Here is a 26573-nt window from a genome sequence, read left to right as displayed (position 1 = left end):
ACCTTGCATCCCTGGGATAAACCCCACTTGGTCATGATGAACAATCTTTTTAATATACTGCTGTATCTGGTTGGCTAGAATTTTGTTCAATATTTTAGCATCTATGTTCATCAGAGATATTGATCTATAGTTTTTTCTTTTTTGGTTGTGAATCTGTCTGCTTTTGGTATCAGAGTGATGTTGGCTTTGCTGGAAGGGAGTATTCCTATGTCTTCAATCTTCTGGAGGAGTTTTAAAAGTAAAGGTTAACACTGGTAGAGCCGGTGAGGTAGTTGAGCAGGAAAAGTCCATACCTTACCATGTGTCAGCTCTGAGTTCTAGCCTCAGTACCACCTGGGGACACCATGGATGACCACTAAGGAAAGCTCCATGGTAGGGAGAGCACTTTTGTGGTTCTCCTCTTTCTCATTCTCTCTGTCTGACTTTCCCTCTCTCTTCTTCCTCTTTCTCCCTAACAATATAAAATAAAAATCAGGCTAAGGAGGCAGCTCAGTGTTATCACATAGGTGTGACAGCTTGGGTTCATGCTCCAGCATCACATAAAAATGAATTCATGGGAGTTGGGTGGTAGCACATCAGATTAAGCCCAGGTGGCTCAAAGCACAACGACCAGCATAAGGATCCCGATTCGATCCTCCAGCTCCCCACCTGTAGGGGAGTCACTTCACAGGGGGTGAAGCAGGTCTGCAAGTATCTGTCTTTCTCTCCTCCCTCTGTCTTCCCCTCCTCTTTGCATTTCTTTCTGTCCTATCCAACAACAACATCAATAATAACTACAACAATAAAACAACAAGGGCAACAAAAGGGAATAAATAAATATTTTAAAAATGAATTCATTGGGGGTTGGGCGGTGGCGCATAGGGTTAAGCACATGTGGCGCAAAGCGCAGGGACCAGCGTAAGGATTCCGGTTCGAGCCCCCGGCTCCCCACCTGCAGGGGAGTCGCTTCACAGGCGGTGAAGCAGGTCTGCAGGTGTCTGTCTTTCTCTCCCCATCTCCGTCTTCCCCTCCTCTCTCCATTTCTCTCTGTCCTATCCAACAACGAACAATATCAACAATGGCAATAATAATAACCATAACGAGGCTACAACCACAAGGGCAACAAAAAGGGGGAACAATGGACTCCAGGAGTGGTGGATTCATGGTGCAGGTACTGAGTCCAGCAATAACACTGGAGGAAAAAAAAATGAATTCATTAAGGAATAAAGAATATGGAAGCATGTATTGCACCAAAGTAAAAGACTGTGAGGATGGGAGTTGGGGGGAAAGGTTCAGGTCTTGGAACATGTTGGCAGAGGAGGACCTACCTATTGGGGTTGAATTGTTATGTGGAAAAGTGGGAAATGTTATGCTTGTCCAAACTGTTGTATTTTGGGGCCAGGTGGTGGCGCTCAAAGTTGAACACACATGTTACAATGCATAAGGATCCAGGTTCGAGCCCTCAGTTCCAAACTGCAGAGGAGAAAACTTCACAAGTGGTGAAGCAGTACTGCAGGTGTCTCTGTCTCTCTCCCTCTCTACCTCCCCATTCCCTCTTGATTTCTGGCTGTTTCTATCCAATCAGTAAAGGTAATACAAAAATAAAAAACAAAAAGCTATTCTCTTGTATTGTTGACTGTAAACTATTGATTCCCCCAATAGAGTAATTTTTAAAAAGGTACAGAATGGAAACAAACACACACACACACACAAAAAAAAAAAAAAAAAAAGAATAAGAAACCTTCCAATGGAGGGGATGGGACACAGAACTCTGGTGTCCACAGAATTGTACCCCTGTTATCTTAGTCTTGTTAATCATTATTAATTCACTAATAAAAATGAATTCATTATTTATTTACTATTGGATAGAGACATAAATTGAGAGGGGAGGGAAAGATAGACAGGGAGAGAGACAGAGAAACACCTGCAGGCTTATCTCACCTCTTATGAAGCTTTCCCTCTGCAGATGGGGACCAGGAGCTTGAATACTATAATGTGTGCACTTAACCAGGTGCACCACCACCTGCCCCCTTTTCAATATGATTATAACATGTAAGAATGCAAAGTTTTAAATTTCCTGATTTAAAAGTTATTATTACTTTGAAGAGTCAAGATGACTATGAAATGATTAAGTAAACATTATACATTATGGTCATAATATTACATATACTCTATAAACTTGATCTATGGGTCAAGCAACTAGACTTTTGAGATTCAATAGTATCCTCCATGTTAGAAGGCTCCCAGCCTACTGGGAAAATCCCCAGGAAGTGTGTGTGTGTGTGTGTGTGTGTGTGTGTGTGTGTGTGTGTGTGTGTGTGTGTGTATTATAAAAATCTATGTACTTCCTACCAAAGGGCACTGAAGATAACGCTACCTGTTGCTCTTTAGAGAGTAAAGGAAATGCAGAGGCATATTCCTAGAAAGGTGTCTCTGTAACTCTTTGAAAGGAAATGTTTGGAGTAGAGTTTCCACCTTGAACTTCTTGCAGCTAAAACTGAAATAATAGAAGTAGAATGACAGGTTCCCTATGACATATTGATTGAAGCTAAGTATTTTTATATCTCCAAAGTCCTTCATGTTGGCTAATACATAATTGCATCTTACTAGTTTTTGTTAACTTTTTATTGTGGGGATTAATTGTTAATAGTCTCCAATGAATATAGTTGTTGGTACCTGTGTAAAATTCCTGTTTTCTGCAAAACATTAGTTCCCCACCCAGATCTTCCCCCACCATCATGCACCAGGACCTGAAAGCCCCCACCTATCTGGGTCCTTTGGTGTATAATACACCAAACCCAGTTCAAGTTCTGCTTTGTGTTCTCCTGTTCCTATTTTGTAGCTTCTGTGAGTAAAATCATTCCATATTCATCCATCTCTTTCTGGCTTATCTCACATAACATGATTCCTTTAAGCTCCATTCAATATGAGGTGAAGAAGATGAATTTATCATTTTTAATAGCTGAGATCCTAAATATTTTAAGTAAATTAATTCATTTCTTTCTTTGTTATTAACTTCTTTATTGGGGGATTAGTGGTTTACAGTTGACAGTAAAATACAATAGTTTGTACTTGCATAACATTTCCCAGTTTTGGGGTGGGGGTGTAGCATAATGGTTTTGCAAAGAGACCTTCATGCCTGAGGCTCTCAAGTTCCACGTTCAATCCCCCACACCACCATAATCCAGAGCTAAGCAGTGCTCTGGTTAAAAAAAAAAAAATTCCCAGTTTTCCACATAACACTTCAACCCCCACTAGGTCCTCTGCCATTATGTTCCAAGACCTGAGCCTACCCACCCTACCCCATAGTTTTTTACTTTGGTGCAATACACCAACTTCAGTCCAAGTTTGGCTTAGTGTTTTCTCTTCTGATAATTGTTTTTCAATTTCTGCCTATGAGTGAGATCATCCCATATTCATCCTTTTGTTGATTTATCTTACTTAACATGATTCCTTCAACATCCAAGATGCGGTGAATTCACCATTTTTAGTAGCTGAGTAGTATCTGTAAATTAATGAATGAATGACCTTCCAGGTTAACTTCCCCCAACCAAGTCCAAAGCATTTACAAAAGAAGGTATTTTGTTATAACAGATATTTAAGAACTAAGGTTAAAATAAAAAGAAGATGGGCTGGGTTCACTTGTTATCATGCACAAGGACCTGTGTTCAATCCCCTGATCCCCTCCTGCTGAGAAAACAAAGAGCTTCATGAGTGGCAAAGAAATGGTCCAGTACAGCGCTCTCTTTCCCTCTCTCTGTCTCTCTCTGTCTGTCTCTCTCTCTGTCTCTCTCTCCCTGTCTCTCTCTCTCTCTTCCACTCTCAATTCCTCTCTGTCTTTATGCAAGAAAATAAAAGGAGGGGCCAGGTGGTGGCACACCTGGTTAAGCACACATGTTACAGTGCACACGGACTCGAATTCAAGCCCTTCGTCCCCACCTGCAGGGGGGGGAGAAGCTTCACGAGTGCTGAAGCAGGGCTGCAGGTGTTTCTCTGTCTTTCTCCCTCTCTATAGCCCCATCCCTATTCAATTGCTCTCTGTCTCTATGCAATAATAAATCAATAAAAAATTTTAAAGAGGAAAGTAAATTAAAAATTAAAGCAAATAAAAATTAAAAGTTAACAAAAAGAAGGGGATCTTACGTGATGAATTCTCTTCTCAGTGCTAGAGGTCTGCAGAAAAGATTTGTAGATTTGTTTGCTGTCACTCTGATGGTGATATAGTCAGTAAATTGAAATGATGTAAAACTGAGAAAAGGTAATTAGTTACAAAAAAATGGAAGGGGAGTGGAATACGCACACCAGTTGAGCACAAATATTACAGTGCACAAGGACCCAGGTTCAAGCCTGTGGTCCCCACCAGCAGGAGGAAACTTCATGATCAGTCAAGCAGTGCTATAGGTGTATCTTTCTTTCTGTCCTTTTATCTATTTCTTCCTTCCCTCTCAACTTCTTTCATCTCTATTATAAATAAATAAATAAACTATTTTTTATAAATTAAATTATAGATGAATTTAATTGGGGCATGAAATATAGTAGTGACTTGGAGTAAAAGAACTTTGATTCCAGTAGGCATTTATAAAATGGGATAGGTAGAATTAGTAACTGATTAGGTATGAAGGAAAGTGTTGGGGAAAGTAAAGAAAGGAATCAAGCAAGATTCATTGGGTTTAGAGAGTAAGTCATGTAACCATTGATGTAAAAAAAAGAAATAAAGATTAGACCAACTTAAGGAAAAGATAATGTGGCTAGTCTGGGGCATAGCAAGTTTAATTTGCCTGTGGAGATCTCAAACAGAGCTGTGCTCTTGGCCGCTGGATATACAGAACATGCTCAGGATAAACTTCTGAGCTAGAGATAAAGATTTGGAGATCATTGGCATGTAAGTAGGTGGAGCCATAGAAAAAAAAAGCTATGAAAATTGTGCTGTAGTTAGAGATCTGATACCTTTAAGAATGTAAAAAGTATAACTCTTTGATTGAATTATTTGTCTACGAATTCTAATGAAATTCTAATAAGAAATGTTTGTGGAACTGGACGTTTTAACATTTCATATAATCTTAGCAAAGTTACTGAACTGAGACTTCAAATTCCGTGGCTTATAATTCTTGAAATAACTGTGAAGTTGTTGCCTACACATAATCAGTCTTTCTTACTTCATGTCTTTTACTTGCCAAAATAAAGAATTGCTTATGTTCTGCTTGCCAAGATAAATAAATTTACATTTGAAAGGTTGTTACATTTTTAATAACTATTTAATGTAAGTCATATGAACATTTATGTTTTTAAGCATCTAAAATTATTACATTGGTTTTTGTCACAGAACTACTAAATCTTATAATAACCAATAAAGTTGCATAGCTTTACTTTCAAATTAGATGATTCTTTTTTTTTTAATTACATGATTTTATTTTTGTTGCCCTTTATTCTGTGTACTTTTATAATCTCTCTTGAGAACCAAAATTAGTCAACTTGCATTGGAGATGTTTATAATATATAAAAATTAAGAAAAATTTAAATAAAAATTTTAATACTCAAACTCCTCTTTTAAAGAAGTAACACTGAGGGAGTTGGGCGGTAGCACAGCGGGTGAAGCGCAAGGACCGGTGTAAGGATTCTGGTTCGAGCCCCCAGTTCCCCACTTGTAGGGGAGTCACTTCACAGGTGGTGAAGCAGATCTGCAGGTGTCTGTCTTTCTCTCCCCCTCTCTGTCTTCCCCTCCTCTTTCCATTTCTCTCTGTCCTGACAACGATGACATCAATGACAACAATAATAATAACTACAACAGCAATAAAAAGGGCAACAAAAGGGAAAATAAATAAATTTTTTAAAAAAAATTTAAAAAGATGTAACACTTAAAATTAAACTGTGCAACTAACTCATTTATGGAGTTATTTTACCATTTGAGCAGGTAAATCTTATTCTAACATGTTTTCTAGTTTTAGTTTTATTCCAGTATCAAACCTATATCATTTTCCATTATTAACCTCCTGTCCTTTAGTACAGTGAAATGAGTTTATGCTTAAAAAATTAATGTTGGTAAAATATTTTTATTTGGTATTAATAGTTTGTTACAAGACTGTAATACTACAAGGTATAGTTCTACACCAAACCCACCACCGAAGTTCAGTATCCTCACCCTCCAACCTCTGAAAGATAACCACCATCAGTTCTCACAAGTCTTAAAAATAGTAGTTTGCTTGCTTCTGTTTATTTGGATTTTTTTTGACAAGTTTATGTAAATCACATTTTGAGATTCCACATCTGAGTCTATCTAGTAGTTGTCTTTCATCTCTTCCATCAGTCCCATTCATTTTGTCCCAAAGAACACAGTATCATCTTTTTTTAAAAAATGTTTTCCCTTTTTTATTTATTTGTGAATGATAAAGATTAGAGGGGAGAGAGGGAAAGAACTAGACATCACTCTGGTACATATGCTGCTGGGGATCAAACTCAGGACCTCATGCTTGAGAATCTAATGCTTTATCCACTGTGTTACCTTGAGGACCATAGTATCATTGTATTTTATAGCAGAGTAATATTCCATGAAATATATATCCCATATCTTCTTTAGCTAGTCTTCTGTTGATGGGCATATAAACTGTTTCTACTCTTTGGTTATTGTGAATAATGTAGCTATGAACATGGGAATGTATATATCTCTTCTAATTCATGTTTTAGTGTCCACTAGATAAATGCCCAAGAGTGGTATTGCTGCATTATCAAATAATTCCATTTTTATTTGTTTAAGGACTCTCCATATTGTCTTCCACAGAGGTCACACCAGTTTGCAGTCTGGTCAGCAGTGCAGCAGTGTTGCCTTTTCTCTATACCCTCTCCAAACATGTGTCATTTCCTAGGTTGTTGATGGAAGCCATTCATTCTCTCAAGTGTGAGAGGGTATCTCATTGTAGTTCTAATGTGCATTTATCTAATGATAATGAAGTGGAACATTTTTTCATGTGTCTGTGGGCCATGTGTACTGTCTGTTTAGTTCTTTGGCCTACTTCTTTATTTGGGTTATTTATGCTTCTTTCGCAGATTTGTACCAAGCCTGTTTAGATGTTTGATATCAGTCACTTGTCAGATGTGTGGTGTGCAAATAATCTTCTTCTATTTACTAGTGTGCCTGGTTATCCTTGTGTGTACTAGAGGTGTTCATAATATTCATGTATTATTCTTTGTATCTTCCCATATTTATTTGTAATTTCATTATTTATCTTAATGAGAGAGGTAAGGTACAGAGAGAAAGATACAAAGACTAGTGGGGGCCGGGTGGGTGGTGGCACACCTGGTTGAGTGCATGTTACAATGTGCAAGGATCCAAGATCAAGCGTTCAGTCCCCACCTGCAGGGGGAAAGCTTTTCAAGTGGTGAAGCAGGGCTTCAGAAGTCTCTCTGTCTCTTTCCCTCTCTATCTCCCCCTCCTCTCTGGATCTCTGGCTAAAAAAAGAAAATGTTTAAAAAAGTAAATTTAAAAAAGAGAGAGAGACTAGAACATTGCTCAGCTCTGGCTTGTGGTGGCGCTAGGGACTAAACCTCAGGCATGAAAGTCTTTTGCATAATCATTATGCTGTCTTCACAGCCCCCAAAATCAATGTTGTTAATAATTTGTCACTATCAGTAGAGGTGAATCGATTATAATTCTCAAACATTTACATTAGTATGTTATAGCAAGACATATGGATAAGAGGGCAGGTGGTGGCACACCTGGTAAAATGTATACATTATCATACACAGAGACCTGGGTTCTAGCCCCCAGCCCACCTCTGCTGGGGAAAAGCTTTGTGACAGGTGAAGCAGTACCATAGGTGTCTCTCTTCCATCCTCTCTATCTTCTTCCCTCTTGATTTCTGTCTCCATACAAAAATATAATCGTGGGAGCCGGGCGGTAGTTCAGTGGGTTAAGTGCACATGAAGTGTAAGGATCCGGGTTTGAGCCCCCCGCTCCCCACCCACAGGGGAGTCGCTTCACAGGCAGTGAAGCAGGTCTCCAGGTGTCTGTCTTTCTCTCCCCATCTTTGTCTTCCCCTCCTCTATCCATTTCTCTCTGTCCTGTCCAACAACAATGACATTAATAACAACAATAATTACTACAATAATAAATATATATATAATCGTAATTGTGTGTGTATGTGTGTGTGCTTTAAAAATCAATGTGTATTATCTGTGATCTTGGGAGAACTACTGTAGTTTCCAATGGAGGGAATGGGAACATGGAACGCTAGTGGTGGGAAAAGTGGGGAGTTTTACCCTGGTCTTAAAATTTTGTAAATCAATATTAAATCACTGAAAAAAGGAGAAGGGAAGGGTACAAACAAAAAAATTAATAGGCATAATCTGTTTGACTGACTAATTTAATTAAATGTTAGTGCTTGGTTTGAAAGAAATTATTTAGAAATACAAATTAGAGGGAGAATAAGACCAGGAAAGAAGAAATTAAAAGGAAGATTGCCAACAAAAACCAGTATTTGCAATTCATAAAAAGCTGAACATTTTCAGAGAAGACAAGAAGCCACAAAACAAACTAACCCAGTTAAATAGATTATATCCATTATTTATTTATTTATTTATTTATTTACCTCCAGGGTTATTGTTGGGGCTCAGCACCTGCACCATGAATCCACTGCTCCTGGAGGCCATTTTTCCCCCCTTTGTTGCCCTTGTTGTGGTTATTATTGTTATTGTTGATGTCATTCGTTGTTGGCTAGGACAGAGAGAAATGGAGAGAGGAGGGGAAGGCAGAGGGGGAGAGAAAGACACCTGCAGACCTGCTTCACCGCATGTGAAGCGACTCCCCTGTAGGTGGGAAGCCGGGGGGCTGGAACCGGGATCCTTACACCGGTCCTTGCCCGTTGTGCCACGTGCGCGTAACCCACTGCACTACCGCCGGAACTCGTTTGTTTGTTTTAACAAGCACTGCTCAGCTCTGGTTTATGGTGGTGTGGAGGACTGAACCTGGGTTCTTGGAGCATCAGGCATGAGAGTCTCTTTGCATAACCATTATGCTAGCTATTCTTGAATAAGACAGTTTGACTTTTTTTAATAGACAGAAAATTCTTAATAAAACATAGGTTGTTAATAGATATGAAGAAGACTAGGCTTCTGTATTTTTTAAATATCTTCTTTATTTTAATGAGAGATATACAGAAAATGATACAAAGAGAGGAGGGAATGAAACAAGAAGACCGCTCAGCTCTGGTTTACGGTGATGCTGGGGATTGAATCTGGCACACTGGAGCCTCTGGCATGAAAGTCTTTTATGTAACCATTATGCTATTTCCCCAGCCTAAGACAAGACTTCTTACTGGCAATAAGATTATAGACTAGTTTGGATTTTTTATTTCAATTTTATTTTGTTCTGTTTTTATTTGTTTTATTTTTTTAAGATTTTATTTATTCATTAATGAGTGATGTAGGAGGAGAGGGGAAAAAAAGAGAATCAGACATCATTCTGGTCCATGCACTGCAGGTGATCAAACCTGGAACCTCATGATTGAGAGTTCCATTTTTTATCTACTACACCACCTCTGAGACCATTTTTTCTATTTTTAAACACTTCTGTTTTCAATTGTTTAGAGTGTCGGGGGCCAGCCCCAGCAGGTTATTAGGGTGTCCTGATGGAGGAAGGGCGTCAGCAAAGAATGAGGAAGAATGAGAGACGGTTGAGTTGATGCTGAAACAAGCTCAAGCAGACATCTCTGTCATACTTCAGCAGAACTTTATTTTTATAGTCTCATAAGGCTTAGATCATTAAAACAAAAATCACCAAGGTATAGATTATTAAAACAAAAATCACCAAGGCTTTGGTCACTAATACATAAATCACCAAGGCTTTGATTATTAATACAAAAATCAACAAGTAAGAACAGCACAGGTAGGAAACACTTCCTGCTCTGTGGAACATTCACATTCCAGGGGCACTTTTCTCCCTAGAGATCACGTCACAGTTTCTATGTCGAACCGGTATCCTTATGCCGATCCTTGCGGTTTGCACCACAAATTTCAATTTTTATGGATGTCATATGCAAATATATTTTTCCAAGTTTTTTTTTTTTTTTTTTTTTTACCAGAGCACTGATCAGTTCTGGCTTATGGTGGTGCAAGAGGTCAAACTTGGGACTTCAGGACTTCAGAGCCTCAGGCAGAAGAGTTTCTTTGTATAACCATTATGCTATCTACCCCCACTCCAAGTTCTTTTCTTTTCATTTGTGATTACAACTCTTTTAAACTGCTATGTACCAAAAGCAGTTTGAATGTACTTTCACTGTCATGTTTGTCAGTTGTCAAGTGGTCAAGAATTAGTTGTTCTCAGACTAGGAACAACCAGATGCTTTTAGCAAGCCTTCAGGTGAGCTGCTAATTCTATTTCATGCCGTGGGGCATGCTTTTTTTTTTTTTTACTACGGATTTCATGGAATCTTATTATTTGGTCAGCCCACACAATTTTTAAAGTGACCAAACTGGTGGCATATTTTCTTCATAAAACTACTTTTAACATTTTTTTGCACTGTCATTCAATTAGTAATGCTGGAATTTTTTTTAAAAATAATTTTTTTTTCACAGTATTTTCAGTGCACTTTCTGCTTGCTATTCCAAAGTAAGACATAAGTAAAAGTTAGTTTAAAAAGAAAACATTGAAATGCGTGAATATAGAAATGAGAGTGAGATAAACTGAGGCCAGCTCAAAACAAGGGATTCATACAATTTGTAAAGACATCATGATTGCCATAGGCATTTTAATTACTAAAGGGGCCATATATATATACATATATATAGTTGTTGGGGCTCAGTGCCTGCACTACAAATCCACTTCTCCTGGCAGCCTGCTGGTGCTCACGTGAAATGCCTCCAACGGGGTGGGGGGAGCCTCTGACCCTCACTCACCAGCTCTAGTGGCTGCGTGAATTAGAAGGAGGCATTGGGAGATATTCTGGCACAAACATTTATTTGAAGGTGGGTACAGGTTTTCTCCTCCGCCTCCTCCTCCTCCTCCTCCTCCCCCCCCCCCTCCTCCTCCTCCTCCTCCCCCTCCTCCCCCTCTTCCCCCTCCCCCTCCTCCCCCTCCTCCCCCTCCCCCCTCCCCCTCTCCCTCCCCCTCCTCCTCCTCCTCCTCCTCGCGTTTGCCTTTCTTCCGTAGCCAGGCAACAGCGTCAGGTTGAGCCTGATGTAAAGTTTCGAGACCTCCTTTGAATCTGGAGAGGTGGCAGTCATTGACTATGTGGGTCATAGTCTGTCTGGAGCCGCAGGGGCAGTTCGGGTCGTCTCTGGCTCCCCAGCGATGGAACATAGCGGCGCACTGGCCATGGCCTGTTCGATAGCGATTGAGGAGGGTCCAATCATAACGTGCTAGGTCAAAGCCGGGTTGATGCCTGCAGGGGTCTGTGATGAGGTGTTTGTTCATTACCTCAGCTGACTGCCAACTCTGTTTCCAAGAGTCTGGAACAGAGAAGTTCAGTGTAGGCATAGGGGACCAGATTGGGTGACGAGACGTCAAGCGTTGGACAGGGTGGGCGAAGATATCCGCGTATATTGGCAGGTCCGGTCGAGCGTAGACGTGGGAAATGAACTTAGATGATGCCGCATCCCGACGAATATCTGGCGGGGCGATGTTGCTAAGAGCTGGCAGCCATGGAACCGGGGTGGAATGGATGGTTCCAGAAATTATCCTCATGGAGGAATATAATTTGGAATCGACCAAGTGGACATGGGGGCTACGGAACCATACTGGGGCACAGTATTCTGCAGTGGAATAGCATAATGCCAGAGATGATGATCGTAGTGTGGAAGCGCTCGCGCCCCATGAGGAGCTGGCCAGTCTTGCAATGATGTTATTCCTCGCGCCCACCTTTGCGGCAGTTTTTATGAGATGTTCGTGAAATGACAGAGTGCGATCGAGAGTAACACCAAGATAGACTGGCTGGGCTTTATGCCGGATTCTCGTACAGGCTTTTATACTGAGTTAAACAAAAAAACATTTTTCACATGTCAGAAATTACAGGTTTCTTAAAGGTCAGCTTGCCCCCATGGTAGGGAGTTGGTCTGACAAGAATTGATGAGATACATAAAAGTCAAGACAGTTAGTTTCCATGATGCAGGCAAGTTAATTATCCAAAGGTATCTGAGAGAAGCATAGGGGTTAAACTAGTAAGGTGAGGTAGAGGAGAAGAAAAACAAAGCTTGATGTCACAGATATCAAAGGGCACAAGGAAATAGAATATGGGGTCTTGCTGCCTGGTACTGGCAGGGGTGTATGATAGAGTATATTCTCCTATATGATCAAAAGATGAAGTTATCTGATGAGTGAACCCTCAAGCAGGCAGCCATTTGGCCTGCTAGCAGGGTGACTAAGTATGAGAGGCTTGTAGGCTTTCTGTGAGCTTGAGAAACTAACAAGGAGAAACTGAGTCTGGGAGACTTTTCCCTCTGGCTCATCTCTGTAAGGAGAGAGACAAGTATGGTGTCTTTTCAGACCTCCATCCAAGGATGGGAGAGCTCCCCTACGCTCTACCAAGCTTTCACATAGTCCCTCAGCGGCCATCTTTTTTCCATTGTTGTTGTTGTTTTTGCTGTTGCTATTGTTGGATAAGACAAAGAGAAATTGAGAAGGGTGGAGAAGAGAGGGAGAAAGACACTTGCAGACCTGCTTTGCTACTTGCCAAGCAACCCCCTGAAGGTAGGGAGCCAGGGGCTCCAACCAGGATTGTTGCACTGGTTCTTGTGCTTCAAACTATGTGCGGCTAAAGGAAATGTTTTTAAAAATCTTCTTCATAAATACAAAAAAAAACAAGTGTTAGAGAATATTTTAGCTTCAAGATTAATTTATTTGTTCATAGACCTATCGCTAATTCTAAAAATATTGGCTATGACAAGAGATGGGTTTTGTTGAATAAAAAAATTAGATACTTCTTAATGAAAAGTGGACAATGAATTGATATGATTCTTTTGACTAATTCTTTAATATAAGTATATGGATTTAAAATATTCAACTTAATATTGCTAACAACTAAATCACACCTGTCTAAAATGAATGTGAGCAAAAAGCTTTAATTTAAATTCTGAATAAGTTAAGATAGTTTTTCATATTACCTCAGGCATAGCAAATTTTAATATGTAAGGGGGAAAAATAAAATCAGGATCAGAAAGTATTTATATATATTATTTAATTTAATCAGTCAAGCTGATGAGTGGAAATTGTTATTGTCCTTATTTTACAGTTGAGGAAAGACATGCAAAAATGTCTCACTTTATTTGAAACTATACGTAATGTGCATATCTTTTAAAAACAGAAATAAAATGATAACCTTTTAAAACAAGAAAATTATACTGTCTTTGGAATTAACTATTTGTAACCAATCTAAACCATTGCATTTGTAAAACTTTTTCTACATGGATGATATATTATTTTAAAAAATTAAGTTCTAGTACTTGATTAAGCAAGTTGCTTAAATCTCAGAGCTTTCTCTTATAAAGTTATCCTTGCCCTATTAAGTATTGTTGAGAGCTTTAAGGTAGCATATACCTGTAAGGAATGATTTCCTTTTTATTTATTTATTGTACTATTTTTTTATTGGGGAATTAATGTTTTACATTCAACAGTAAGTACAATAGTTTGTACATGCATAACATTCCCCAGATTCCCATATAACAATACAACCCCCACTAGGTCCTCTGATTCCTTCTTAGATGTGTAAGGAATGATTTCCTTTTTAGAAAAAAAAATATTTTTAAAATGTAACTAGAATATTATAATTAGATGTTTCCTAGGTAACACATGACATTCACAATCAAAAATAAAAACAAAACTAAAAAAAAGTTAAACTATAATAGAATATGGTATCAAGTCTCATTCTTTATTTTTTTGTTTCTTGGGTGGAGGGAGTAATGGATTACAGTACGATTGTTGATATGTAGGTATAATTACTCCCTATGATATGTGTTTGCAAAACACTCTTACCCCCACCTTGGGTTTTTTTTCCACCTAACTTGTGACCTGACAGTTTCTTTCCTGGGAGTATATCCACAGGAAGCAAGTACACCCATCCAAAGAGAGCTATGCACACCAATATTCATATCAGACCATTTGTAATAGCCCAGACTTGCAACCAACCCAGACACTAAACAACAGATAAATGGTTAAGAATGCTATGGTAGGGGGGCTGGGCAGTTGCGCAGTGGGCTAAATGCACTGACCTGAAGCAAAAAGACTGGTAGAAGGATCCCGGTTCTAGTCCCCGGCTCCCCCACAAGCAGTGAAGTAGGTATGCAGGTGCCTTCCTCTCCTCTCTCGATTTCTCACTGTCTTATCCAACAGTAATAACAACAACAACAACAATGATAAACAGTGCCGGTGGCCTCCAGAAGCAGTAGATTTGTACTGCAGGCACCGAGCCCTAGTGATAACCCTGGGAGCAAAAAAAAAAAAAGAATGCTGTGGTATACATGCGTGGTGCAACTGTTAAAAATGATGAAGTCATCCCCTTTGATGGAATTTGATGGAATCATGTTAAGTAAAATAAGCCAAGATGAGAAAGACGAATACCAGATAATCTCACTCACTGGGAGAACTTAAGAAATAAGGACAGAAATGGAAAACACAGAGTACCACAATAATATATTAGCACAATGGTCTTGCTACATTTAAAACTCAGTACATTCTAAGAAACTGCTATATTGATAGAAATGGTGTTTGCTAAACAATATATTTATTCCAGTGATGTGTTTTGTATTACCATCTTTAATGCCAGTATCTTATAGATATCTATAGAATAAAATTTTTTCTTATTTTTTAATATTTTAAATTTATTTATTATTGGTTAGGGACAGAGAGAAATTGAGAGGGGAGAAAGAGAGAGGAAGAGAGACAGACACCTGCAGACTTGCATCACCACTTGTGAATCTTTCTCCCTGCAGGTAGGGGCCAGGGGCTTGGACCTGAGTTCTTGTACACTTTATAGGATAAGATTTTAATATTAGATGATAAATAAGAAAAAGACTTTATTTTGTTCACTGTTACATCTCCATTGCCTGAAACATTATTTGTAACATAAATATTTGTTGCAAGAATGAGTGAAATGCTTTGATAGTTGGAGAAAGAGATGTTAAGAACAGCTGTAATATATAATATACAATGCATTAAAATGTTAAACATAGAAAGTCGGGCGTAGCAGCAGGTTAAGCGCACGTGGCGCAAAGCGCAAGGACCAGCATAAGGGTCCCAGTTCAAGCCCCCGGCTCCCTACCTACAGGGGAATCGCTTCATAGGCAGTGAAGCAGGTCTGTAGGTGTCTCTCTTTCTCTCCCCCTCTCTGTCTTCCCCTCCTCTCTCCATTTCTCTGTCCTATCCAACAACGACATCAATAACAACAACTACAACAACAATGAAAAACTACAAGGGTAACAAAAGGGAAAATAAATATATTTTTAAAATGTTAAACATAGCTATTGATATTAGTACTCTGAAATTTCTTTGACTCACATACATTTGACAGATTTATCATTTCTTCTTATTTGCTTCACTTAGGGCCGTGTTGCTTTAACACTCGAGAAAGAGGAATTTGCCCATGAACATAAAGAAATGAAGAACCTGGAAGATATTGTTCAAAAAATAAAACCAACTGCCCTTATAGGTAAATTTCTGTTCCTTTGCTCTCATAAACCTTATCCCCATCTCATTCTGGCCTGATCACTGTCATTTAGCTATTTGGAGTTCTTGCCTTGTGAGTGCACTAACAAAATTACACATTCACAGAAGCAACAGTATCATCCCATATTACGCCACAGATCAGCGAATTTAATGTGTTTTCTTAATTCTACTGATGTATGAAGTGTGTGCCATTGGTGCAATAGTAGTGTTAAATGCAGCTAAAACCAGCTCTACATTTTAATAAACTTGCTTATTGACACAAATAACATTCAGTGGCCAATATATTTCAATGGCATGTTGCATTAGCATTTATTAATGCTAGTTTCTCACAGATGTGTATTGTATTGTGTGGGATCCCCTCTCCTACTTCTGTCAGACTCTCATTTCCAATACCCTGTACTCTTGCTCCAGAATGGTGGTATTTCTCAAACATGAGTGTTTTTGACCTTAAGAAAGTATTTGCCGGGAGTCGGGTGGTAGTGCATTAGGTTAAGCACACGTGGCACAAAGCGCAAGGATCCTGGTTCGAGCCCCTGGCTCCCCACCTGCAGGGGAGTCACTTCACAGGCGGTGAAGCAGATCTACAGGTGTCTGTCTTTCTTTCCCTCTCCCTGTCTTCCCCTCCACTCTCCATTTCTCTCTGTCCTGTCCAACAACAATGACTTCAATAACAACAACAATAACTACAACAACAATAAAAAACAACAAGGGCAACAAAAGGGAAAAGAAGTAAATATTGAAAAAATAAAATAAAGTATTTGCCATTGTCTGGAAATGTTTTTGGTTTTCACAACTGGGGGATGGGTTAGCAGGGGGTGGGGGCTAGTAAAGAAGTCAGGGCTTCTGACATCTAGTGCATGGAGATGAGAGGTGCTGATGCATGGAAAAACTTAGACCCCACTCAAAAAAAAGGCCCAAGGACCGGCTGGTGTAAAGATCCCATTTGAGCCCCGGCTCCCCACCTGCAGGGGAGTCGCTTCAAAAGTGGTGAAGCAGGTCTGCAGGTGTCTGTCATTCTCTTCCCCTCTCTGTCTTCCCCTCCTCTCTCCATTTCTCTCTGTCCTATCCAACAATGACAACATCAATAATAACAACTACAGCAATAAAACAACAAGGGCAACAAAAAAGAATAAATAAATAAATATTTAAAAAGAAAGAAAGGGAGGAAGGAAGGAAGAAAGAATTGTCCAGCCCAACAATTAGTAGTTCTGAGGTTGAGAGTAGGACTAGATTGAGGACTTAACATAATGGTTATACAAACACTCTAATGCTTGAGGCTTCATGGTCCTAGGTTCAGTCCCAGATATCACTGTAAACCAGAGAATGAAGTGACCTGGTGAAAAAAATTATATTCCTGCTGGTGCTTAACACAGTAATTTATATAAAGTTAGATGTTTGCTGTGTCAAATGAACCATAGCTAAAAGGAAATTATGAACCATTGTCCATTTTTTTGTATCTGTGTAATGCCAGGTCTTCCCATATAGGTCACTCCACTCCTATAAGTTTATATGAAACACATGATAATAATAGCAGTGACAACCTTATCAAAAGGCAAATATTCCATGACTACTCTAGTAAGCCTTCAATGTTGTTTTTTGTTTGTTTTGTTTTTTTTTAATTTATTTCTTTATTGGGGAATTAATGTTTTACATTCAACAATAAATACAATAGTTTGTACATGCATAACATTCCCCAGTTTCCCATTTAACAGTACAACCCCCACTATGTCATTTATCGTCCTTCATGGACCTGTATTCTCCCCACTCACCCACCCACCCCAGAGTCTTACTTGGGGGCAATATGCCAATTCCATTTCAGGTTCTACTTGTGTTTTCTTTTCTGGTCTTGTTTTTCAACTTCTGCCTGAGAGTGAGATCATCCCATATTCATCCTTCTGTTTCTGACTTATTTCACTCAACATGATTTTTTCAAGGTCCATCCAAGATTGGCTGAAAACGGTGAAGTCACCATTTTTTACAGCTGAGTAGTATTCCATTGTGTATATATACCACAACTTGCTCAGCCACTCATCTGTTGTTGGACACCTGGGTTGCTTCCAGGTTTTGGCTATTACAAATTGTGCTGCCAAGAACATATGTGTACACAGATCTTTTTGGATGGATGTGTTGAGTTCCTTAGGATATATCCCCAGGAGAGGGATTGCAGGGTCATAGGGTATTCATTTCCATTTTTCTAATTGTTTTATTCATCTGTTTAAATCTTGTCAGTGTGTAATATTTCCATTTTAAAATTGAGTAAGATGACTGTCTTAAGTGTTAGTAGTGATTTGTAAAGCATAATAATAGCCTGAAAAACTGAAATATCTTATAGAATTGTTTGTTAAGAGACAGTATATTTGGAACACATTTTAATTTCCTGGTAAGAATATATATCATCAAAATTTGTAGTTATTAACTTAATATATTATGAGTCAAATGTTCTGCTTTTTTATTTTAGAAGAAAGCATAAAGAGGAATTTATTAACTTCACGTATGCCTCTTGTACACATTGGAGAGACCTAAAAACGTTTGTTAACTCATTACATGGTCTTAGAAATCATTTTTTAAAATGTTATCTTAAAAAAGAAGGGCACGGGGGTCGGGCGGTGGCGCAGTGGGTTAAGCGCATGTGGCGCAAAGCGCAGGGACCGGTGTAAGGATCCCGGTTCGAGCCCCCGGCTCCCCACCTGCAGGGGAGTCGCTTCACAGGCGGTGAAGCAGGTCTGCAGGTGTCTATCTTTCTCTCCCCTTCTCTGTCTTTCCCTCCTCTCTCCATTTCTCTCTGTCCTATCCAACAACGAATTGCATCAACAAGGGCAATAATAATAACCACAACGAAGCTACAACAAGGGCAACAAAAGGGGGGGGGGAGAATGGCCTCCAGGAGCGGTGGATTCATGGTGTAGGCACCGAGCCCAGCAATAACCCTGGAGGAGGCAAAAAAAAAAAAAAAAGGGCACTTAGAAGTAATAATAGGTATAGGTGTGACTTATAGAGGAAGTGAAGGTAGCACCATAGAAGTGAATTAAAATGGGCATATATAGACACAGATATAAAGATAGATAGGTAGATCCAGATATAGATAGAAGATAGACAGACAGACAGACATAAATATGTAGTAATTTAGCCTGGGAGAAATCTTGCAGTTTCTGCTGTTAGGGAATGGGGATAACACCACTCTGGTGGTTAGAATAGTGTGTAATAACACTATTATCTTATGATTTTGTAAGTCAATATTAAATCTCTAATAACTATGAAAAATAAATAAAACAGTTTATTCTGTAGAGACAGAAAGGTAAGGTAAACAAAAATGCCAAAGAACAGAGATCTCTTTTAATTTTCATATACTCTGTTTTCTTTTAAGCTGCTTATAGATATGTAACCTAAGTCTGATGATGTTAACAGTATTATCTCTTTTTTGCCACTTAATGCAAATACTCGATGTTATGCTTTTTAGAAAATGACCTGATATATCTCGGTGTTGGGGGAGGAGGGTCATATGCTTCTTACGGTAATTAATTAGTGGTAGTCCAATTCACTGGTTTCTCGTTTCTACACCAGGAGTTGCTGCAATTGGTGGTGCATTTACAGAAAAAATTCTCAAAGATATGGCTGCCTTCAATGAACGGCCTATTGTTTTTGCTTTGAGTAATCCAACTAGCAAAGCAGAGTGTACTGCAGAACAATGCTATACACTAACCCAGGTAAGGCAGAAATATAACTGGTATTTTAATAAAATTTTTGATTCATTATAGGAAATCCAAGGATATCCAAGATGCTCACCAATTAGTCTTTTATTTATTTATTTATTTATAAAATGGAAACACTGACAAAAAATATAGGATAAGAGGGTACAGTTCCCACCATCAGAACTCCATATTCCATCCCCTCCCCTGATAGCTTTCCTATTTTTTAACCCTCTGGGAGTAGACCCAGGGTCACCATGGGGTGCAGAAGGTGGAAGGTCTGGCTTCTGTAATTGCTTCCCCACTGAACATGGGTGTTGACAGGTCGATCCATACTCCCAGCCTGTCTCTATCTTTCCCTAGTGGGGCAGGAATCTGAGGAAGTGGAGCTCCAGGACACATTGGTGTGGCCATCTGTCCGGGGAAGTCCGGTTGACATTATGGTACCATCTGGAACCTGGTGGCCCAGGCAAGACTGAGGCCTCACCACTTAATCTTTTTAAAAGTATATAATTAAGATTGAAAGGTTGAGGCCGGGGCGGTAGCACAGTGGGTTAAGCTCACACCGTGCAAAGTACAAGGACCCGCTCAAGGATCCCCATTCAAGCCCTCCGGCCCCACCTGCAGGGAGTGGCTTCACAAGTGGTGAAGCAGGTCTGCAGGTGTCTTTCTCTCCCCCTCTGACTTCCCCTCCTCTCTTGATTGCTCTCTGTCCTATCCAACAACAGCAATAACAACAACAACAATTATGATACAACGATAAACAACTAGGGCAACAAAAGGAAAAAAAAAGCCTCCAAGAGCAGTGGATTCATAGTGCAGGCACTGAGCCCCAGCAATTACCTTGGAGGCAAAAAAAAAAAAAAAAAAGATTTAAAGGTGGTTGGTAAGATAACTCAACTTGGGTAGTGCCCCTGCTTTGCCATCCGTGTGACCCAGGTTCAAGCACAAGTCCTACACACTGGGAGAAGCTTTAGTGCTGTGGTGTGTCTCTCTCTGTGTCTCTGTCACTCTCTAAAGTGAAGCACAGGTGACAACAACAAAATATATAAAAAGAGAGACAAGTTAAGGTCTCTCTGACCTAAGAACAAGTCAGAAGGATAAGAGCTATTTTTTTTCCTAAAACTTTGTAATCTGAAATCTTTTTTCAACAAAACAAATTTAAATTTTTAATGTTTCATTTATAATTTTTGTCAAATGATGTAGAGGCATCTAAGAGTTAAATATAAATTGAAAAGCTTGATACTAAATGCTCATTAAAATAGCTTTGAACATGGGAAGCATGTAGTATGAAAAACCACAATCTTATTTTTGCTTTGGTAAATCCTAGGTTAGAATTTTGATGCAGTGGGTGGAGCCCTGGGCAGCTATTTTGATGTACAGCCAGGTCAGGATCTGAGTCCTCAAGCTTTGTATTTTACTGCTTTCAAAAAAAATGACTTATTTTTATATTTTGTACTAGCATATATTTCACTGATATGTTGAGGAAAGACTTGCAAATGTTTTTTTTAACAAAATATAAGTTCAGTCACATACATCAAATGCTTTTATTTTGGAAAGAAACCCAGAATGACTTAGAAAAGGTAGACTTGGCACAAAGTTAAGTCACTGCACAAGTCAGATGCTGGTAGATCGTTTTATTCAATATCATATCTTTATGTGCTCTTTACTTCTATAAATGAGGTTTTGGCAAAGAGATGTCCCACTGTACTTTTTTTTTTCATTTGTAATTGCATTGACCTCGTCAATAATTTTTAGTTTCCAAATATATATATATATATATATATATACATATATATATATGTCACTGGATTGGGGAGATATAATTTTTATGCAAAATGATTTTCATTCCTGGGGCCCTGAGTTCCCTGGTTCAAGTCCCAGCACCACCATATGCCAGAGCTGATCAGTGCTCTGGCAAAATTAAAACAGAATAAGACAAATTGAAAAAAAAATAGCATAAGACATGTTTCATCACTTTGAGTCAATAGAATGAAGAGAGACACCAAACAATAGAGATTTCTCTAAAGGCATAGCACCTCCAGCATGGTGCCAGTGTTTAGAACCCGGACAATATGCATGACAAGACATCATCCTGCCTGTTCACTGGCCCATAATTTTATTTATTTATTTAGTCAAGCTCCTGATCCCCACCTTGAGGGAGGAGGTATCAGTGAATCAAGGATATAGATGTCTGTCTTCCTCCCTCTTTCTCCTTCCCTCCCTCTTTATTTTCTCGGTCTCTATTGTGTGTGTGTGTGTGTGTGTGTGTGTGTGTGTGTGTGTGTGTGTGTGGTTATACTTGTGTTCTTTCTTTTTTTATTAGAGATTTAATATTGATTTACAAAATTACAAGATAACAAGGTCTAATTCCACACCATTCCCAACACCAAAGTTGTGTGCCCTTATTCCTTGCAAACTGCAGGAGTTCTCCCAAGATCACAGATGTGGGTTGACTATTATTTCTATAACTGCCTATATTTACATATACTTGTCCCCCTTTTTTTTTTCCCTGTGGTCCTGCCTCTTCTTTCTTTCTTTCTTTCTTTCTTTCTTTCTTTCTTTCTTTCTTTCTCTCTTTCTCTCTTTCTCTCTTTGTTAATTTTACTTGTAAAAAGGAAACACTGACAAAACCATCCTGCATCCTCCACTCAGCTTTTCAACGCCCATGTTCAGCAGGGAAGCAGTTACAGAAGCCAGAATTTCCACCTTCTGCATCCCACAATGACCTTGGATCCATACTGCCAGAGAGTTAAAGAATAGGAAAGCTATCAAGGAAGGGGATGGGATACAGAGTTCTGGTGGTGGGAACTGTGTGGAGTTGTACCCCTCTTATCTCTGTCTCTATTTTAAAAGCAAACAAGCCAGTGGAAGAACTAGATTCATTGTGCAGGCATCAAACCCCAGCAGATACCCTGGTGGTAGAAAAAAAAAAAAAGATCTATTTTATGAACTAGAAAATAAGAGAAAGAGTGACAAGGAAAGAGAAGGACCAAATGCACTGTGCTGTCATCAGTGGGGCTGTGGATCTACACCAGCTCTCTGACCACAATGATTTTTTTAAGCCATTATTTCATCTCTAGATAAGGAAAGTTCCTTCAATAGATTTTAAATCCTGAAATGATATTGAATCTAAAACCTCTGAACAATAAAATAATTTTAGTGTAGTGCAATATATACATATATATATGTATAGTAGGCACATAATAAATGACTGCTTTAGTAATTATTTTGTTCTGTTGTATTTCAGTTTGCCTCAGGGGTTTATAGACTCACCTATATTAGACCATTAAAATTGGCCAAATTTACATAATTGTGCTTTTAAGTCCGAGTAACTCTAATTCACATAGCTGAGACTCATTCTGATAATCTTGCTTAATGTTCCGTGTTGTTATGCATAACACTGATTGTCTTCTTGAGGCTGAAATTTTTCAGACGGGCTCAGCCAAAGGGTGGTCTGTCACTGGATATGAATCTGCAACTGTTGCAACCACCTGTGAATAATCATCAGGGAAGAATGAGAATACGAATTAGTAAGCCATTAAAATTAGTCAGTTTGCCAAACTAAGTGTGGAAGCATTTCCTCCTCACATTAACAGTTCATATATATTTAGACTGTTGAGCTGTCATTCACTTAATGTAATTCCATGTTAGCATAAAGTGATGATGATGATGACAGAATAGTGAGCAAGAAAAATGAGAGTAAAATGTAATGTAGCAGGTCTCTCCTCACATGTAACTTTTAAGTACACATATATAACAATATTTATCAAATAATAATTTAGTTACACCACAAAGGGGTTTCTGTGAGTGAGAATCAGGACTGTATCTCACTTGCATAGTGTGCTGCTTTGGCATGTACACCACCCAGGTTCAAGCCTGGTGCTGACCTATTTGATGGAAACTTTGGTGTGTCTCTGTTTCTATCTCTGTCTCTATCACTACCTCTATCTCTCCCTCTCTGTCTCTAAAGGAAAAAAAAAATTTTAAAGAATTTTATTTAAGGGAGTTGGGCAGTAGCGCAGCGGGTTAAGTGCATGTGGCGCAAAGCATAAGGACCAGTGTAAGGATCCCGGTTCGAGCCCCTGGCTCCCCACCTGCAGGGGAGTCCCTTCACAAGTGGTGAAGCAGGTCTGCAGGTGTCTCTCTTTCTCTCCTGCTCTCTGACTTCCCCTCCTCTCTCCATTTCTCTCTGTCCTACGCAACAATGAAAAACAGAATGAAGAAAAAAAAGAGCTGCCTGTAATATAACATTCTATCTGCTAAACAAAGTTGAAAGTGCCAGACTTAACTGAAAAAGAAACTTAATTTTATTTTTTTTAATTTATTTTTATATTACAGAATTACATGTCGACAGGGGTTTGAATCCACACCGTTGCCACCATTCCCACCACCAGAGTTCTGAATCTTCACTCTCCCCACTGCAATCCACCACAGCTCCCTCAATGTTATAGACATGGGCTAACCATCTTCTCTACAACTCTTTGTCCACATTTATACATAGGTGCCCCTTCTGTTTCTGATTCAATCCTCTGTTCCCCTCTAAGCCACTCATGACACCATAACTACCTCCATATGTCCCTCTCCTTTTCCTTCTCTCTCTCTCGGTGCTGATAGGTCTGGAGTGCAGAGTCCTCTTCATCCTATTATTTCTCCCCTGCTGGGAGTATGAATCAAGGTTGTTTATGGGGAGCAGAAGGTAGGAGTTCTGGCTTCTGTAATTGCTTCTCCACTGAGCCTGGGCATTGACAGCTCAATCCATACCCCCAGCCTGTGAAACTTTTTTTTTATACAAAACATGAAATGGTCCTATGACACCTAGATGAGATTCTGTATTTTCTTCCTTATCTGTTTTCATATTTTTATATGCAAATAAACACTTAATAAGCTATAAAACATTGCCTTTATATAAAAAGGTACATTATGACTTTGTGTGTGTGTGTCTAGGGTTATTGCTGGGGCTCAGTGCCTGCACTACAAATCCACTGCTCCTGGAGGCTATTTTTTCCCTTTTATTGTCCTTGTTGTTTATCAATGCTATTGTTATTGTTGTTGTTGTTGTTATTGCTGTCACTGTTGTTGGATAGGACAGAGAGAAATGGAGAGAGGAGGGGAAGGCAGAGACGGGGAGAAAAAGATAGACACCTGCAGATGTGCTTCACCACTTGTTAATCGATCCCCCTGAAGGTGGGGGGAGCTTGAACCGGGATCCTTAGGCCAGTCTTTGCACTTCACACCATGTGTGCTTACTTCACTGTGCCACCACCCCACACCCATGACATGTTTTTTCAAATGAGTTTCAGTAGTAGTAAGATCATACTGAACCTAGCCTGAATTCTCTCAACTAAATCTCTAGTCTCACCCTCACATATCAGCCACTGCTTCTCATTTGTCTAGTAGTACGGAGTGTAGTACTCCATGGACCCTAAGTTAATGCTATTGTAAATAAAGTTCCTTAAAAACACTAGGGCACTCACCAATGTGTCCCGAAGTCTCACCTCTCCAGAGTCCTACCCCATTAGGGAAAGATAGAAACAGGCTGAAGATATGGATTGGCCTGCCAGCACCCATGTCCAGCAGAGAAGCAATTACAGAAGCCAGACACTCCACCTTCTGCGCTCCAAAAAAAATAATTTGGTCCATATTCCCAGAAGGATAAAGAACAGGGAAATTTCCAATGGCGGAGATGGGACACTGAACTGTAGTGGTGGGAACTGTGTGGAGTTGAACCCCTGTTATCTTATAGTGTTGTTAATCATTATTAAACTACTATTAAAAATTAAAAAGAAAGCATTAAGGCAAAGTATTACCAAGAAAAAGGTAAAATAATTCTGATAATTATTGATAATTTAATCTTACCTTTAGTCGCTAATCTTCCTTACACTAAATTAATTTGTTTTCAACGTGATTTGTCATATAGTTCTTTGCAAAATAAAAATTTGTGTCTCAAAATGTCTTGGAATTCTTGAATCTTGTCTTGAAATGTGCTGATGCCTAAACCCTAAAATGTCATCCTTTCTTACATTCTAATATTAACCTATCATTTTAATCTTTAGAAATGTGTAATTAGAAGCCAATACAGAAATTGGTGATAGCCCCCCACAGGGGGAAAGCTTCATGAGTGGAGAAACAGTGCTGCAACTGTCTGTCTCTCACCCTCCCTGTCACCCCCTTCCCTATTAATTTCTGGCTGTTTCTATCAATAAATAAATATAATAAAATAATAATAATGAAGAAATAGTCCTATGTGTTGGCCCACTGCAGAAAATAAAGTGGTAGATTTGGGATTTCCTATGTCTTGCACACTTCTAGGACTAAAGTAACAACAACAAAATCACCCAGTCCAGAACTTACTGCCAGTACCATCAAGACTTGCCTAGAGTTTAGGTGTTCATAAAAAAGTTAATTTTTGGGAGTCGGGCGGTGGCGCAGTGGGTTAAGCGCAGGTGGCGCAAAGTGCAGGGACCGGCGTAAGGCTCCCGGTTCGAGCCCCCGGCTCCCCACCTGCAGGGGAGTCACTTCACGGGCGGTGAAGCAGGTCTGCAGGTGTCTATCTTTCTCTCCCCTCTCTCTCTGTCTTCCCCTCCTCTCTCCATTTCTCTCTGTCCTATCCAACAACAAAGCAACGTCAACAATGGCAATAATAACCGCAATGAGGCTGCAACAACTAGGGCAACAAAAGGGGAAAAAAGGCCTCTAGGAGCGGTGGATTCATGGTGCAGGCACTGAGCCCAGCAATAACCCTGGAGGAAAAAAAAAAGTTAATTTTTAAATACATAACACTTTATAAACTTGTTTTGCTATCATATATTTGTTTTAAAATATCCTGTCTTTTAAAAAAATCAGTTGTGTGTCTGTGTTACAGGGACGTGCAATTTTTGCCAGTGGCAGTCCTTTTGATCCAGTCACTCTTCCAAATGGACAAACACTATATCCTGGCCAAGGCAACAATTCCTATGTGTTTCCTGGAGTTGCTCTTGGTGTTGTGGCGTGTGGATTGAGACATATCACGGATAAGATTTTCCTCATTACTGCTGAGGTACTGTAAAATACTCTTCAGTTCACCCAAACAGAGCAGGCCTGGGAGATAGCTTAATGGTTATGTTAGAGGTTTTCATATTGGAGGCTTTCAAGTTCCAGGTTCAGTCTCTGATACCACCAAAAGCCAGAACTGAGCAACACTATAATAAAAAAAAAAAGTAATTAATTTAATTAAGTACCACGTGTGTTCGTTGTAGGGTAGCTAATTGTTTTTGTTTACC

At 39.3% G+C, this 26573-nt stretch overlaps 1 protein-coding gene across 1 annotated transcript in view; it reads left to right on the top strand.

Annotated features, from left to right (window-relative positions):
- ME1 (malic enzyme 1) overlaps positions 1–26374 on the top strand; it is a 191812-nt gene extending 165438 nt beyond the window's left edge. Inside the window, exons 10-12 of the mRNA XM_060205440.1 lie at positions 15503–15608; positions 19187–19329; positions 26177–26374. Coding sequence (XP_060061423.1) covers positions 15503–15608; positions 19187–19329; positions 26177–26359 — 432 coding nt within the window. The 3' untranslated portion in view covers positions 26360–26374. The remainder of the gene's footprint in view (positions 1–15502; positions 15609–19186; positions 19330–26176) is intronic.
- Positions 26375–26573: the final 199 nt, after the last annotated feature.

Source organism: Erinaceus europaeus, chromosome 13, assembly GCF_950295315.1.
Source record: "Erinaceus europaeus chromosome 13, mEriEur2.1, whole genome shotgun sequence".
Lineage (NCBI taxonomy): Eukaryota > Metazoa > Chordata > Mammalia > Eulipotyphla > Erinaceidae > Erinaceus > Erinaceus europaeus.
This window is presented reverse-complemented; position numbering and strand designations above follow the sequence as displayed.